Source organism: Saccopteryx leptura, chromosome 5 (genome assembly GCF_036850995.1).
Source record: "Saccopteryx leptura isolate mSacLep1 chromosome 5, mSacLep1_pri_phased_curated, whole genome shotgun sequence".
Lineage (NCBI taxonomy): Eukaryota > Metazoa > Chordata > Mammalia > Chiroptera > Emballonuridae > Saccopteryx > Saccopteryx leptura.
In genome coordinates this window covers 142853597-142870905 of record NC_089507.1, presented here as the reverse complement: position 1 = coordinate 142870905, position 17309 = coordinate 142853597, and the positions used below count along the sequence as shown (strand labels likewise).

The window sequence follows — 17309 nt, the reverse complement described above, 5'->3', positions numbered from 1 at the left end:
GGTCACTCTCTATTTTAGCGACCAAAATTTTGTCCAGCTAATACCACATGAACTGGGACTATTCAGTTTTGCTTATTGATGTGACAGTATTTCCATTTTTAAGAGAAACTCATTTCATATTTTTAGATTGCACTGTACTAGGCCTGCATCTGAGCAAATGTATGATCATTGATAGAATTTCCATATATTTCAAAAATCAGTTTAAGCAAAATAGAACATTAAAGAACTTATTTAAAAACAATTAAATGAATACAGAAATCTATTATTTCATACCTAACTTATCTAGAAGATCTGATTCACTGAGTGAAACCTGAGCTAACGCTCTACATCAGGGCTAGTCAACCTTTTTATACCTACCGCCCACTTTTTTATCTCTGGTAGTAGTAAAATTTTCTAACCACCCACCGGTTCCACAGTAATGGTGATTTATAAAGTAGGGCAGTAACTTTACTTTATAAAATTTATAAAGCAGAGTTACAGCAAGTTAAGGCATATAATAATAATTACTTACCAAGTACTTTATGTTGGATTTTCACTAAGTTTGAAAGAATAAATCTTTATAAAACAACTTACTATAGTTAAATCTATCTTTTTATTTATAACTTGGTTGCTCCTCTACTTCCCACCACGAAAGCTGGAATGCCCACTAGTGGGCGGTAGGGACCAGGTTGACTACCACTGCTCTACATGGTTTACCTATTTTGGGTATTAACCAAAAATATACACACTTTTCATGTATACACACACACACACACATACTTGAAGAAAACAAAATACGTAAAACATTGGGTATTGGTGACTATACTACTGTTTGAAACCTGGATGGGTATAATTTATAATAATCTACCAAAAAAAACCCATTGTTTTAGAGATAAAAAGTAATACATTCTACCTGGCAAACTTGACTCTTTAAATAAGATGCACCTAATAAAAAAGGTTAGAACGAGAGAGCTACATTAGTATTACTATTTTTGTAGCACACTTTTTAAAAATTGATTTTAGCGAGAGAAGAAGGGAGAGAGAGAGCCCGGGAGACAGAAACATCCATCTTTCCTTGCAGGTGCTCTGAGTGGGGACTGAACCCGCAAACTTTGCATATCAGGATGATGCTCTAACAAACTGAGTTAGCCGGTCAGGGCAGTGCACTCTTGTAAAGTAAATCTCCCAAAGATGTAAACAACAGATCTCCACACTGCACATGCTGAATGCTGCACAGAGCCTGTGCCCTCTGCTGCTGTCCAGCGAGGAAGGGCTGCCTGATGTCTTGCCAGCAACATGCCTCTTCCTCACGTGGATACACATTACGTGTGTATAAAGAAACCTGTCATGTTGTGGGTTCTCGACAAAGTCATTAAGTACTAAAACTCTGTCTTCTAAAAACAAATGCTGCACCTACATCCACTTACAGAAACCCCAGCTCTTTTCTGACCATACAGTAAAGTTGTGGCGCAGAGCTCTGAGCTCAGAGAGAGGCCCTGTGAGGTGCCCTCCCCGCAGGAAGCCCTGCGGTGGATGAGATGCCTTCGCATCTAGAGACCAGCCATCTGTATCCGGGAGGGACAGTACCAGTGCCTACTCACTTCCTGACTCCCTGAAGATGTCGTGCCCCTGGAAACTTGACCCACCCCCCCCTGGATCCTTTCTGAGATCAGATCTCGTTAACCTCACAGAAAAATACCTAACACCTATTAGAGCCACACCTCAAGCCATTTCCATTGTGTAATTAAGAGAAAAAGAGGTCGGTGACAGATTTATCACTCAGGTAAGACACACAGATTACGTGTACAGATAATGTATAGCTTTTTATCCCTTGAAAATGCACAGTAAACAATGCTGGCAGAAACATGAGATAAATGTGAGAATGCACTTAAAATTCATTTAAAAATAAATCATGACATTTGTCATCTATAAAGTTGGCAAAAATTACCAAAAGACATTACTGGTGTTCACCAGAGAGGGTAAGAAGAAACGCAGCCTTTTTCCCTGTCCGGGGTTAGGGCTGGGGGGTAGAGAGCGGTGCTAATGGGTCTGGTTTCTTTCCAGAATGATGAAACGCTCTGAGATTGGGTTGTGGTGACAGAGGCCCAGCTATGTTAATATACTAAAAGAACTCCACTGAACTATACATCACTTAAGCAGAAATTTTATGGGAAAGCGTATCTCAATAAAGCTATTATTAAAAATTCTTACAGAAACAGACAAGAGCCTGGCACACAGTAAGTGCCCCTCCTGAGATATCGACCAGCCTTCTCAACAGCTTCCTCACTTCTAGGAAATACTCCCTGAGCAGTAACTAAATTAACAGACAACAGAACCCTTTTCTGCATAAAAATCACCCACAAGCTATGCACCTCCACAAACTCTTGCCTCTGGGCTTCTGATCACCAGTACAGTTGTCTGGGGAAGAAGTGATGACCATGGAATGAAGGCCTTTACCAGTGCTGTATGAATGCTGCACAACAGAAATGCTCTCATGTGTCACTTACATAAAAATGGATGCATACAGTTAAGACAGATCTGGAAACCCAATGTGTGCAGCCCAGAGCTTACCGGTGTGCTCCTCTGGGGGTCTGTCTCTGCGCTCTCATCCTCGGAGTCACTGGCTGAATCTTGACAGCTGGCGCTGGTGGGCGAAGTCGGCAGCTGAGCGAGGAAGGTCCGCAGGACTCGCAGGTACACCAGCAGGCCCTCCTCAGAGAGAGTCCCTGTGTGAAACAACCAAAGACATACTGAATTAAAAGCAATCCAAAACACCGCTTTCCAGAAGCATTCATGTACTAGAACAGGGTTCAGGAACCTACGGCTCGCGAGACAGATGTGGCTCTTTTGATGGCTGCATCTGGCTCGCAGACAAATCTTTAATAAAAAAAATAATAACATTAAAAATATAAAACATTCTCATGTATTACAATCCATTCATTTCCTGCCGCTCATGTTCATGGTTGTGAGTGGCTGGAGCCAATCACAGCTGTCCTCCGGGACAACACCAAATTTTTACTGAATACATAACGTACATGGGTCATTGTATGGCTCTCACAGAATTACATTTTAAAATATGTGGCGTTCATGGCTCTCTCAGCCAAAAAGGTTCCTGACCCCTATACTAGGATGTATCAGAGGAAGATGCTGTAATTCTAGAACAGTACCCAACACGAGAGCCATGCCTGCACGCACACCAGTTCTCCTGCTTGATGCGGACATGCAGACATTCCCACTAGCCCGTGTGGCTATAGAATAAATGCCAGAAGCAGAGGTCTGAGCTGTGACCAGCACCTTCCCAGGGACACTGTCCTGGACACAGAGTTGCAGCCACACAGACATGACATGCCCTGCGCTGCATCCCCTGACCTGTCTACAGCACCCCCACACAGGGGGTCTGGTACAACAGTTGGGACAGGTTCATACCCAGGTAGTTCTCTCCCATGGTTAAAACGAAGTAGAAGAGCCAGGGCGCGGCCCCATGGGTCTCCACCGACAGCAGTGCCTCCAGAAAGGGCTCAAAAGGGAATGCAGTCTGGGCGTCCGCCAGTGCGGGAAGGACAAAGTGGAAAACCTGGTCCGTGAAGGGGGCCGCCAAACACTCCTCTGTGAAGGCTGCGAACACCTGCTGCCTGGAGAGGGACATGGCACGCTGGTCAAGCAGAGCACTCGTGATCCAAATGAACTTCCAAACTAGCCTTCTCAATTAACCAAAGCTAAGTATTCAGTATCAACTGGACCACCCAGGAGTGAACTGCCGTTGTGTCTCCCCTAATAAGATGCTCCCCCGTCTCTGTACCTTTGACACCTGCCAGAAAGCAGGAAAACAGCCCAGTCCTCTGATTACACCTCTGTACCAGGGCACAGGCCAGAAAGCTCACATTTCCTCAAACTGAGCCACACTAATAAAGTAAAAATTTGACTTTCAAGTCCATTACTCAGGATAGCACCCTGGTCAAAGTTATTGTTAGATACAGATCCTGTGAAATTACCAAAAAAAAAAAAAAAAAAAAAAATCCCATCCTTACCTGGCACCTTCTGGACAGGAGTTGTAAGTAAAGTGCAATGGTTTTAAAACATTCTCTAGCAAAGTACTTGCCATAGGAACTCTAGATAAATCAGAATATTCAATACTTGATGGAAGCTTGCTGTTAATTAACAAATAGAGAGATCTATAATACCCTAAAAAAATAAAAAAAAATATTTAAAATTTGGTACCTTTTCTCATAATGAAGAAAAACACATGTCAGTTTTTAAACACTTATTAAAAAACTCTTATCGGTCCGAATTTAAGTGAATTCTTTAACTTTTAATTCAACTTTTTATGAAGCAAACTTTACAGACAAACATATAAGTAGCCCGACAAGGTGCATGAACTCTCTGTATACATTAGCCAGCGTCAACAACCCACCACAGAGAACCACTGACCCCCACGCAGCTGGACGCAAACCCTGGACAGCACCATCTCTGTGCCGTCAGGACAGGACTGCATGTTTCACAATCTCTCCGATGGGCCCTCACAGGAAGGTCATGTGCTAGGTAATGTGGTCCTCCTAAGAAGACTGTCAGTGTGTAAAAGTTTTACCAGCGGGTTAGGAAGAGATTCAAATAAACTAGGTATCTTCCTCTTCTCTGTGAACTAAGGTGACAACTCAACTGCTCTCAGTGAGACAGATCCCAGCTCGTACATCTCCTGCCCCCTGCAACGCAGACACTGTCTCAACTGCGCACGCCGCTTCTGTGCCTGGTCACACTGGATGCTCAGAGTGTGCAAGCTGCACCTCGCATCCTGGTCCACGTCACCACCCCCTTGGCCAGCTCGAGCTTAGCCCAGCTCTGACCCACCCACCACTTACCATTTTGAATCATGTAGTGCAAAACTTGTTCAATTACTGACACCACATAGCTAGCATCTTGTAAAACAGGCAAGTAAGTGTTCTTGGATGAAAACACCTCAAGCATTCTCATTGGAAGTGCAACATTCAAACTGTCGTCATTACAGTTCTGCAGTAACCTGTGAAAACAAGCAAAAAAAGTATTCACATACTTACTGGAGGGCACATATCACCCAGTTCCCTTAAATCACAGTCATTCACTATGCTAACTGTGTGAGCCACTCTGTTCTTATACCGAAAATCTCTGAAAACATGCCCAACTCAGGTAAGAAAACAAAAGAACTATGCAGGGTTGTACGGAAAAGGAAGTACTCAGAGACCAGAGGTGGCCACAGGTTTAAAGTGTCTGCCATCCAGGCATTTACATAAAATGTCTGCCGACTCCTCTAGCCCAGTGATTTTATACCTGCTTCAACTCATGGCACACACGAACTAGTTACTAAAATTCTGCAGCACACCAAAAAATAAAATAAAATAAAATAAAATACCTTTTTTTTGCTGACTTGACAAAAAAAAATAGGTATAATTTGGAGTGGCTATTGTGTTGGCTGCTGTCATTTTTGATGTGACAATCTAAGGGAAAAAGAGGTCAGTACCCCTAAGTAGTCAGGCATTGCATGTTTCAAAAATTCTTGCAGCACACCAGTTGAAAATCGCTGCTATAGGTACATACAATATATTTTTCAAAGTAAAAGTTTCCCCCCCAAAACACACGGTGTTAGGAAGAAATGGAAATTCCTGGGATCTGGGATCCTCTGGGTTCTCTCTCTTCTATCAGGTTCTCTACTTTGGACAAGCTACATATTTTGGAAAAGTCAGTTAATAAGGACAAGGTTTGACAGCAATTCTAAATAAACTTTACTATATGCAGCTTCTGGAAAATTAAGTGAAATCATATTGAAGGCTCAGAATCATTAGAAAAGTTTGCTGCTGTGCAGACACAGCAGTTGTTTAAAAATGATAAAATCTGCTGTTTCATTCAGCACTACAGCTCCCATCACTTAAGTGTGCTACTTTGTAGACTGAAAATCCAAGGAAGTCATGGAAGTGACTTATCAAGGCCATACACAGGTCGTACTGAGAGCCTGATGGAAGGCCGACTTTACAGGGCCCGTGTTTCGGCAGAGACCCTGGGCAAAGGGAACCGTTCTCTCAGCAGGAGGCCTCTCCCCTGGCCAGTCGATTCTCCAGGAACTGGGAATTGGCTACCTCACACCATTATCCTAGGGTACACTTGAGAGAAAGTCTTTCCTAGATGGTGTTTATACCTACATTTTAATTTCTACAGGGCAGGTTCACCAGGAGTGAAAGTTGTAACACACAGAATACGCCATGGTATCAGAAACACACAACAAACCCCACTGTTGCAGAAAACAAAACAGATGGTGTTCATCCAGCCATTCAATGTGATCACCATGCTTACACATGTTCCCTACCACGACAGGACTTACCTGCAACAGAGGCTCATCAGCCTCTTGATCTGAAACAAGCATGTGAGTCTGTCGGATCCGTCCAGCTGCTGGACAAACAGCGAGCTGTGCTTAATCAGGTTCTGGTATATCCATATCTGCAAGAACAAAGCACACAGGTCACAGCTCTCACCCACACAGTGAGCCAGACTTCCTCAGTGGGAAATAGACACGTCACAAACACAAACCCTGTGGGTCAGGGTTACTGAGCAGGATGCAGACACTGTTGACTGTCCACCTAAAAATGGCATCTGGGCATTAAGCTACGTTACTACATTTATTACTAAAACAAAGTACACTTAAAACTCAGGTATCTGAAACAGAAAGAGTTCATTTGCAAAATCAGCAATCCCTAATAAAATGCAGGAGAAATCAACAGTGTTATTCCTAGCCACACGGCATCTGCTTCTCCTCTTCCCTTTTCCTTCCTCTGTGTCTCTAGCGTCTCTTCCTGTTGCGCACTCCACTTCCCTAACTCTGTGAAATTCTGGTAGGAAAGGCACTCAGATGGCTCCACTGTTCCCAGGAGAAAGAAATTCAGGTATGTAGCATTTGAGGTGATGGATGTGTTTATTTAGGTGGGAAGAACCCTCTGACAGTGTTTATGGACATAAAATCACCACGGAGTACGCTTTAAGTATCTTATGATTTTGTAAACTGTACCTCAACACAGCTGGGGAAAAAAAAGTTCAAGTGTATGTTCAGGGGCCAGACTCCCCATTCCCTAGACAGGATGGCTGGCAAGTGAGTTTAGCAAGTATCAGACAGATTTCCGTCCACCTTGCATCCAGGGGGCCTACTAGGATGGATGCAGCTGCCACAATGATTCTGAAAACTCAATACCCAACAAGCAATCTCTTCTACTTTATTTGTAAAAATGTTATTGGTTCCTAAGACCTATTCAGAACCTGTTAAAATTAAGATAGCCTCTTAAATGCATCTAGTTATAAATGGGCTATATAACCTTTCTTTAGAGTATGCAAAAGTGTTCTGCATACCTAATTAAAGTGTGTCTTCAGTTGGGTGGAAGTAACTGTGACCCACTCCAAATATTAACCTGCCTACACACAAGCTCTCTTCCTGAGGTGTCCGTAGCTATCATGTTCATTTTCCTCAGGAACTAGTATGATTGATACACTTATTACTCTACCTGACATGTAATACATTCTGAAATGTGTACTATCTACTAACAAATAAAAATAAAACATTCAGTAACTAAACATTGTAAAAGGCTAAAGGGCAATGTTAGGAAATATAAGAATAAGGTTAGGAATATGTTAATCAAGCAGTGATATTTCAAGTTGTCTATGAAACTAAACAAAAGCCTACAGCAGTATGACACTTTCCTTGAACATCTCTGGACTGGACTTGGTGTTCACAACCGAGACAAACGCACCAATACCTACCAGAGAGTTGCAGTTCCATGACAGTAAACATCTGGCTTGCCTTTCTGCTATTTACTAACTGCGGGCAAGTTTTAAAAACTTTCCTCCTTAAAAAAAAACACAAAAAACTTTCCTCCATATTCATCCTTTCTCAGGGGCAAGAACAAGGATATGCACCAACAGAACAAGGGGGCAAACCGAGAAAGCAGAACAGGACCTGGGGAAGGGGCACCTGACATGGCAGCCAATCAAGAGGCCTTCCCAGGAGAACAGCTTGGGGGGTGCCACTCGGGGAGCAGAGGTGGACGGCCTGGCATCTCTAGTCATGGGGACTACATGGAAGCACTCTACAGTACCAGTGGAAGGAGACTTTACCAAGTGATCCCAAGAAAACTAAACAACAACGAAGCCACTATCAACTCCAGAATAATTCAAAAACACTGTACACACAAAAAAAATATTCACAATATACCATTTCAGCAGAGGTCACATGTAAGGTCATTAAGATAAACAGAGGAGGAGGTGAGGACAGGGAAGCTACGCTTAGTTCTGCACAGAGCCTCTCAGAGGAGCTACCAGAAGTGGCACCACACTTCTCCCCTTAGGTGGAAATGAGGGAACCTATGATTTACTTATTGTGCTTGCATTTTGTTTGCAAATTCAACATTCAAGTTCACTTTTGTCATATTAACCAGGTTTGCTGGCTTTAATTCTCTTTAGGGTTTCAGACTCTGCACAAGAGCATTTGCCTTGTATTTGATTAAGGTCTGGAGTTCACATGCGTTCCTCCCCCAGTTCCCCAGCTGTGGCTGCAGAGGCAGGACCGTGCAGCTGCAACCAGGGGAGCCCCATAGGAGGGCTGCTAGGCCTTGTTTGTACCTGGAGATGGCAGAGGCCGTCCTCCAAGGTACACCCTGGGAGACGACCAGCTGACACCCCCTGCGCCTGCCTGCCTGTGCACATGGTGACCCTGCAGGCTCCAGGATCCGAGTACACAAGCAGGGACGAACTCTCCCAGCAAGAAAGCAGATGATCGCTGTCATACTTCTTTTTTTTTTTTCAATTTTCTTTTTCTTTTTTACAGAGACAGAGAGAGAGTCAGAGAGAGGGATAGATAGAGACAAACAGGAATGGAGATGAGAAGCATCAATCATTATTAGCTTTTCGTTGCGACACCTTAGTTGTTCATTGATTGCTTTCTTTCTTTTTTTTAAATTTTTGCAAGGATTCTTATTTTATTTATTTATTTATTCATTTTTTTAGAGAGGAGAGGGAGAGACAGAGGAGAGACAGAGAGAGAGAAGGGGGGGAGGAGCTGGAAGCATCAACTTCCATATGTGCCTTGACCAGGCAAGCCCAGGGTTTCGAACCGGCGACCTCAGCATTTCCAGGTTGACGCTTTATCCACTGCGCCACCACAGGTCAGGCCATTGATTGCTTTCTCATATGTGCCTTGACCATGGGCCTTCAGCAGACCAAGTAACCCCTTGCTTGAGCCAGCAATCTTGGGTCCAAGCTGGTGAGCTTTGCTCAAACCAGATGAGCCCGCGCTCAAGCTGGCGACCTCAGGGTCTTGAACCTGGGTCCTCCGCATCCCAGTCCGACGCTCTATCCACTGCACCACCGCCTGGTCAGGCTGTTGTACTTTTCTGATGCTGCTTCTCCTAAACTTCAGACAGTCTGGAAAGAGCCGGCACTCAGGAAGTCCTAGGCATGAGGAAGCCGCCGGCACTTCCTCTCTTGATCAGCTCCAGTTCGTGGAGAGTTCCTCCCTAGTTCCCTTGGGAAGCAATGCTGAACCTGAGGCCAATAAGCAGTATGGTATTCCTCTGGCCTCCAAACCAATTACCCATCGGCGCGTCCGAATATGTTCCCCATCACTCACACACTGCTCTTCATCACTGACGTGAAAAGCTACAAAGTTCAATATTTTGGATGTTTTAAGAAAAAGAGCCTATAATTTAGGAATATACACTCAAGTATTTACAGATGACAGCTGCAGTATTTAGGATTTGCTGCACAGTCTCTGAAGGCACGGATGTGGAAGCTCTGTGTGAAAACACGTGTTGACGGCTGTCATTTGTTTGTGCTTGGTGAATGACTCAACATACTATTCCACTTCCCCACAATAAAAAACAAACGAATCTATTGAAGACCTGCACCAATTTTTTTTTCTTGTGACAGAGACAGAGAGAGGGACAGACAGACTGGAAGGGAGAGAGATGAGAAGCATCAATTCTTTGTTGTGGCACCTTAGTTTTTCATTGATTGCTTTCTCATATGTGCCCTGACCAGGGGGCTACAGCAGACCGAGTGACCCCTTGATCGAGCCAGTGACCTTGGGTCCAAGCTGGTGAGCCTTGCTCAAACCAGATGAGCCCATGCTCAAACTGGCACTTCGGGTTTTAAACCTGGGTCCTCCGTGTCCCAGTCCGATGCTTTAGCCCAGGGGTGCCCAAACTTTTTACACAGGGGGCCAGTTCACTGTCCCTCAGACCGTTGGAGGGCCGGACTATAAAAAAAAACTATGAGCAAAACCCTATGCACACTGCACATATCTTATTTTAAAGTAAAAAAAAAAAAGGGAACAAATACAATATTTAAAATAAAAAACAAGTAAATTTAAATCAACAAACTGGCCAGTATTTCAATGGGAACTATGGGCCTGCTTTTGACTAATGAGATGGTCAATGTGCTCCTCTCACTGACCACCAATGAAAGAGGTGCCCCTTCCAAAAGTGTGGCGGGGGCAGATAAACGGCCTCAGGGGGCCTACTGTGGCCCGTGGGTCGTAGTTTGGGAACCCCTGCTCTAGCCACTGTGTCACCGCCTGGTCAGGCAACCTGCACCAATTTTTAAGAGGTAAAACACATCACCACAAAGATGACCAACTCCAGCTGGCTGAAGCAAAGCTCACGAAGGGGAGGGAGACATTGGAGGGGTTACCTGATGATGTTTTTAAAAGCTAGAAATTATTCAACATGGGTAAGTGAAAATCCAGTTGACACTCACCAAACGTTTGGAGTCTTCATTCTGTTTGTAAAAGAACAGAAGCCGCCTCACCAGCAGGGTCAGGGTGGGACCATTAGCAATGGAAAAAGTGCCACCGGACTGTGACAGGTTCACACAGCGATCAAATGCACTTCTTTGGATGGAATACTGAAAACAAAGGACGCATAAATCAGTCCATGGGTGCAACTGGCACAGCCGCAGTGTCCGTGCCCTGTTCCACAGGAGTGGGGACACTGACAATCAGGGTGCCATTACTGGATCAGTGGCAGGTTAAATGAAACCCAAACACCTGGAATGTAACAGCAGCCTCAGCACCCACCAGGACAGTCCCCCACCATGTCCTCCCATTTAGACCTTTAGCTCAAGCTGGCCTGTTTGTATTTTATTATTATTAAAAAAATACAACAACTCCCCTACCTTTAAGTCTTTAAATAAATCTAAGTGAATAAAATTAGTTATTGGGGGAAACGCTATTATCAACATTAATGTTCACTAAACAGGTATAGAAAAATACATACAAAATGGATTCCACTCCTAAGAATCCAAGGCAAGTATTTAAGATAAGCTCTCACATGCCTTTCCAACTCTTTCTCAGTTTATAATCAGACTCACTTGCTGCTTTCTGTCTCGATAGCCTCGGATAAATGACTGGATAATTATTGCATTTTTCAGTCTTCGCCTTTCTTCCTGAATAGAAGAGGAAAGAGGTAATAATCAATCAGAATCAGTGAAAATGACATTTATTTAGTAAAGACTTAAAAAATTACAGCTATATAACTCACATACCACAGACTTCACTCTTTTAAGTGTGCATCACCAATTTCTAACATACAAATTTATGCAACCACCACTATCTAATTTTAGAACACTTTTACCAACCAATCCCCTAAAACCCCATGTATCCAGTAGTAGTCCTCCTGGTCCCCACCCTCCACCCCCACTCCCATGCCCCTGGCAACCACTGGAATGTTCTGTCTGTATGGAACTGCCTATTCATGGCTACTTCATTTAATGGAATCACAGAAGACGTGGCCTTTTATGTTTGGCTTTGTTCACTGTGCACAACGGTTTTAAAGTTTACCCATGCTTCATCACATATTGGTACATTAGTCCTTTTGATGGACGATTAATATCCATTGTGCGCATGCCACACATCCGGTTTATCCATTTACCAGCTGATGGACATCTGCACTGGTCCCACTTGGGGCTACTATGAACAATGCTCTGATGGATACTCATGAACAAGTTCTAGCATGGACAAGTAACATGCATTTCTCTTGGGTGAATACAGGAGAGAAATTAATTATCATCCGAGGAACTGCCAGACTATTTTCCAAAATGGCTCCACTATTTTATAATTCCACCAACAAAGTAAGACTTTTTAAAAAAGTTTTTGTTTTAAATAGTAAAGGAATACAAATAACCAAACATCTATTTTTGAATCACATTTCCATTTCAAAGCAGAAAACTCCCAATTTTTATTAACTTGACACTGTCTTCAGTGACCTAACAAAAATATGCATTCTTTTTTTTTTTAATTTTTTTTTTTTTTTGTACTTCTCCGAAGCTGGAAACGGGGTTAGACAGTCAGACAGACTCCCGCATGCGCGCGACGGGATCCACCCGGCACGCCCACCAGGGGCTACGCTCCGCCCACCAGGGGGCGACGCTCTGCCCCTCCGGGGCGTCGCTCTGCCGCGACCAGAGCCACTCCAGCGCCTGGGGCAGAGGCCAAGGAGCCATCCCCAGCGCCTGGGCCATCCTTGCTCCAATGGAGCCCCGGCTGCGGGAGGGGAAGAGAGAGACAGAGAGGAAGGAGGGGTTGGGGGTGGAGAAGCAAATGGGCGCCTCTCCCACGCGCCCTGGCCGGGAATCGAACCCGGGTCCCCCGCACGCCAGGCCGACGCTCTACTGCTGAGCCAACCGGCCAGGGCCAAAAATATGCATTCTTTATCATCATTCAAAACATTGCAGGTACCACATCTGAGAGCCTACTACTATATGTCAGCCCCAAGAGAGAGACTTCACATGCATCTGCAATAATCTTCCGGGTGAGTATTGCTCTTGTTTTAAAGATGCAGAAACTGAGATTTCCATAAAGATTAAATAATGCTGAAAAATTAGGAGTCAGAATTCAAACTCGGGTGGGTCACTAAAAACTGTACTCTGTCTCACACGGCAACTCCACACCTTCTGCAAATGTCATCTGCTCTGCCAACTACCCCTTTCATCCATCTTTTCTACACTGGGTTCAGAGTAACTGCCTTATTGTAAACCCTAACACATCCAGAAACGTTCCTAAAGCTCAATGTATAAATACACATAAATATACATATCACACTTAATACACATATCTATGTATAAAACAGTAAAATCAGGAATTATTTAAATGATACGGAGAAATGCTGATCTATAGATTACGACAGAACTGTTTTTACCTCTCTCTTTCTTCTTTCTTCCTGAGTACGATGTAAAAGAGAAGCCTTTTCTTCCTAAACACAAAAAGACGCAAAAATTATATAATGTTCTGACCCAAAAAGGATCTCAAAGATCATCCCATCACACTAGCTGGTTTAGTGAGAAATTGGAGGCACAAGAGGTTAAATGGTTTTGTGAGGTCACACATCAAATTAAAGTTAGTACTCCAGCAGTTTTCTAAGAATGAAACCTGATTTCTGTACACACAGCGTGAGTTCAAGTGAAATGGGAGATGTGAACAAGAGTGGTCTTTGTATAAATGCCTCTATCTTGCTTGTGATATTATACTAATTTTGCAAAATATAGTCCCCAGGGGAAATTAGGCCACATGAACAGGGATCTCTGTGTATTACTTCTAACAGCTGCACAGAAGTCTGTAATTATCTCAATAAAAATTTCAGTGAAAATTTTTTTCTTTATTCGTATCAAAATTTTGCTTTTTGTTATCAAATTAAAATTTTTTTCAAAAAAAGTTTTAATCATAAGTAGAACTAAATTTTGAATAAAGTGATTTGGTATTCTTATAAAAAGGACTAAATAATAAATGAGAAAGTTAAACATTTCAAATACTTTACTTAATATTTGTTAAACTGACTTTTAAAGTTTATATGAATGTTAAAAAAAGAAAATTTGCAAATTGATCCCATGAGTTCCCTCATCCCTGTATCTTTTACCCATCCCCCTCCATAACTGGAGTACCACTAACACTGGTCCAGCATTTCTAGCCACAATGCAGACTTTGTTAAGAGATTCACCCAATCTTCCACTGATGACTTTTACCTGTTTCAGGATTCCATCCAAGATCCTCTCTGATTTCATTACTATTTCTCCTTAATCCGTACCAATCTATAATTGGCCACTTCATTTAATGGAGTCACAGAAGACTTGTGGCCTTTTATCTTTCATATCCCTCCACCTTTATCTTTCATATCTTGAACTCTATCCCTTAGTTTGGATTTTTCTGTATTTTCTTACAATGAGAATGAGATAATGCAATAATGACAGTACTGCATTTTAATCACAGAGTAAAATATCTATTTGTGTCTCCAGTTATGCGATCAAATACATAAACAAGAGAAGAAAAACCTCTTTCTCACAGAATTTACTCAGTTAATGAATGTAGAATAAAGAAGAAAACATCACCAAACACCACAGTAATAAACAGCAGGCAAGACCTACTGCCCTGTGGCAAAGCTAGCAGGCCAGAGTCTGAGGAAAAAAAGAGTGGCCTGACCACCAAGTATCTCCCTCAGGACATGTACTAACTCAGGGAAACACAGTAGGAACCCTGCAGACACCAATCAGGGACCAGGCAAATCTGGCAGGGCCACTTGATAACGCAAAAGATACAAAACTTTTGTGTCCATTTTGACAAAAGGCTCTTTTTTAAGTTAAATATATCCATCTCAAAAGGAAACTTTATATCACTTACTACACTAAATGGAGAAACTGTAACACTGACAAAATAGAAGATACTCCTGAAAATAAACACAATGCAAACAAAAGTGCTGTTACATTTTTAATTAACTAAAAAGTAAAAACACTGATTACAATAAAAACCTAATACATTTATTCCTGCAAAGCCCTATCTAAAACTAAGTTCCTTAAAGGAAAGGACTATGAGGTGCTATTTAAGGTTTTAGAGGAAAACATTATAATTGTTAAAAAAAAATTTATTAATCGACAGAGAATACTAACTTACATGTTTATCAGTTCAGGCAAATGGTATTTAATGCCCTTCTCCGACAAAAATGGATTCTGGTAATGAACTGTTAACCAAAACACTAACTGTGATTTTTTGGTTCTACAAACTTTTGTTTCAAGAAAGCATCCAGGGTCCAACTTTTCAAATACGTCCTTTTATTGAGTGATATTCTCATAGTGACTCAGGACAGGTTGTAAGGTGAAGACTGAGCATACAGCTAATGATCTAACACTGTAGAGGACAATTTGGAAATATCTATTAAAATTCAAATGTACATAGCTTTTGAGCGCTTCCAGAAATTTAACCTACACATATTATAGGCACATTACAGGATATGCACTGCAGTGTTTTTTAAATTAGCAAAAAACAAATCATCTGAGTGGCTATCAAACACATAGCAGCTAAGTAAGCTATGGGACATTCAATACACGGACTGTCACACAGCTCTGTACAAGAACGCAGCAGACAAACGTGTGCGGGTCTGCAACTACCCCTAGGGGGTCTCATCAGGGGAAGGAAGGAGAGTGGAAGCTTGGTCACCAAGTCCTACTGCGTGTTTAAGCAAGGGGAGTGTGCACCTCAATGATTCCCTATGCAGAAAACAGCTCTGCAAGGACAGGTAAGAACCCAGTGACAGTCCGAGCAGAAGAATCAGCAGTCGGGGGATGGGAGTGGGTGAAAGGCAGGTAGACTTTTATTATTGTACCTGAATCTCTATTTTTTACTGCTTATATTTTTCCCATATACATCCCATATATTTATACTTTCTCATTTTAGAAAAACAAACAAAGTTATATGAAAATAAAATTTAATAAAAAAATAAAATAAAATAAAATTTAACAATAGCTCAATATAATAAAGAATAATTTCTCAATTAAGTGGCTGGGAGCAAAAGAACAATAGGTGCCAGCCAAAAACACCTTCAGATTTGGATTCTTAACAAGTTTTTGGTTCTAATTTATTCTACTTGTACTTGAAAAACAGCCATTTACCTTTTAAATTCTACAGGCCTAGAAAGTTAGAGGTTCCTAGTAGCAATTAGAGACCACTTTCAAAAAGCACACCAGTCAAATATTTTTGGATGATGACTCAACCTATTGTTTTCACAGCACCACATCACGATGTCACTTTTGAGGCTAATCTCTGACCTCCACAGCTGTGGCTCTAAACCCCATTCATCAATATGTAAAAACAGTAAATAACAGCAAACTTTTCTATTCGATCTTTGAGCTTTAGGTACATCATCTTATCTCTTCTAAAAACTAAATATGACCAAACGTCACAAATACCATTAACAGAGACGTTTTGAAATGGGGGGGGGGGGGACTTTCTTCGTGTAAATAACAAAATGAAGTTTTTAAAAAAGTAAGTCATATATAATTTAAATTAGACTTCAATAACCATCAGAATAAAAAAAATTATGGTAAATAAAAAAACACCACCACGAGTATTTGTCCAAGTATTTTTATATAACACGACAGTTTCCGTAACAATCAAATGCTCAAATTGACTGCTAGCCATTTATTAAAACAAAAACCAAAAAAACTTTAGCATGTTTATGGATATCTTGATTTTAAAAAAAGCTATGAAGTTTCCACTGTTTCATCTATTTGGGTTATTTCATTAGCAATTTCCTCCACTTACCAATGGAAACAGAACGATCAGTTTCGCATCTGTTTCAAGTTAGTATTTCCCACTCTTAAGCACCGACAGGATAGTACTAATTTCTACACAAGTGGAAGGATATTCAAGTGAAACACTTCTCTTTGAGTTAATTAAAACGGGAGTGCAGGGGTGAGAGGAGGATGTATAGGTAAATGGCAGAGGACACTCAGGGCAACAAACTGCTCTGCATGATACTTAACAGTGGGTACCGAGTCCTTATCCATCAATCAAAACCAAACTGGTTCATCAGCTACAACAAATGAATCATACTAATGCAAGATGCTAACAACAGAGAAATGTGAGGTGGAGGGAAAAGGGGACAATGAAACTGTCCCTGTGCTTGACTTTCTGTAAACCTAAAAAGCTCTTTAAAAAATCTATTCATTTTTTTAAAAAGCAATGGATAAACATTAAAAAAATATTAATTCTACTCCCACTTTCACCTCAACTAACTATGGAAAGTTGGAAATGAAATTTATTTTCCTTCCTATCTATAAACTCTTCTGTACCCACATCCATTTCTTTCCTTTAAATCACAAAATATTTCCCTCTTCTGCTCACCAGATTCTTCCCACTGTTGCCTCCGCCACGACCCTGAGAGCCTGCAATCTTTCCTCCTCTAAACTCGCTCATTTCTTCCACCCCCGAAAACAAAAATGTTCCTTAGACCCAGAGTGCAATCTTCTTCCGGTCCTCTTCAATGACTTCCTGTTCACCCTAC

General features: G+C 41.8%; 1 protein-coding gene across 2 annotated transcripts in view; it reads right to left on the bottom strand.

Annotated features, from left to right (window-relative positions):
- UBE3C (ubiquitin protein ligase E3C) overlaps positions 1–17309 on the bottom strand; it is a 76150-nt gene that overhangs the window by 54117 nt on the left and 4724 nt on the right. For both annotated transcript variants that reach the window (XM_066385636.1, XM_066385638.1), the window contains exons 2-9: positions 13179–13232; positions 11353–11427; positions 10741–10887; positions 6326–6441; positions 4836–4993; positions 4008–4161; positions 3406–3611; positions 2551–2705 (exon numbers count right to left, since the gene is read on the bottom strand). In XM_066385636.1, the coding sequence (XP_066241733.1) occupies positions 2551–2705; positions 3406–3611; positions 4008–4161; positions 4836–4993; positions 6326–6441; positions 10741–10887; positions 11353–11427; positions 13179–13232 (1065 nt within the window). The remainder of the gene's footprint in view (positions 1–2550; positions 2706–3405; positions 3612–4007; positions 4162–4835; positions 4994–6325; positions 6442–10740; positions 10888–11352; positions 11428–13178; positions 13233–17309) is intronic.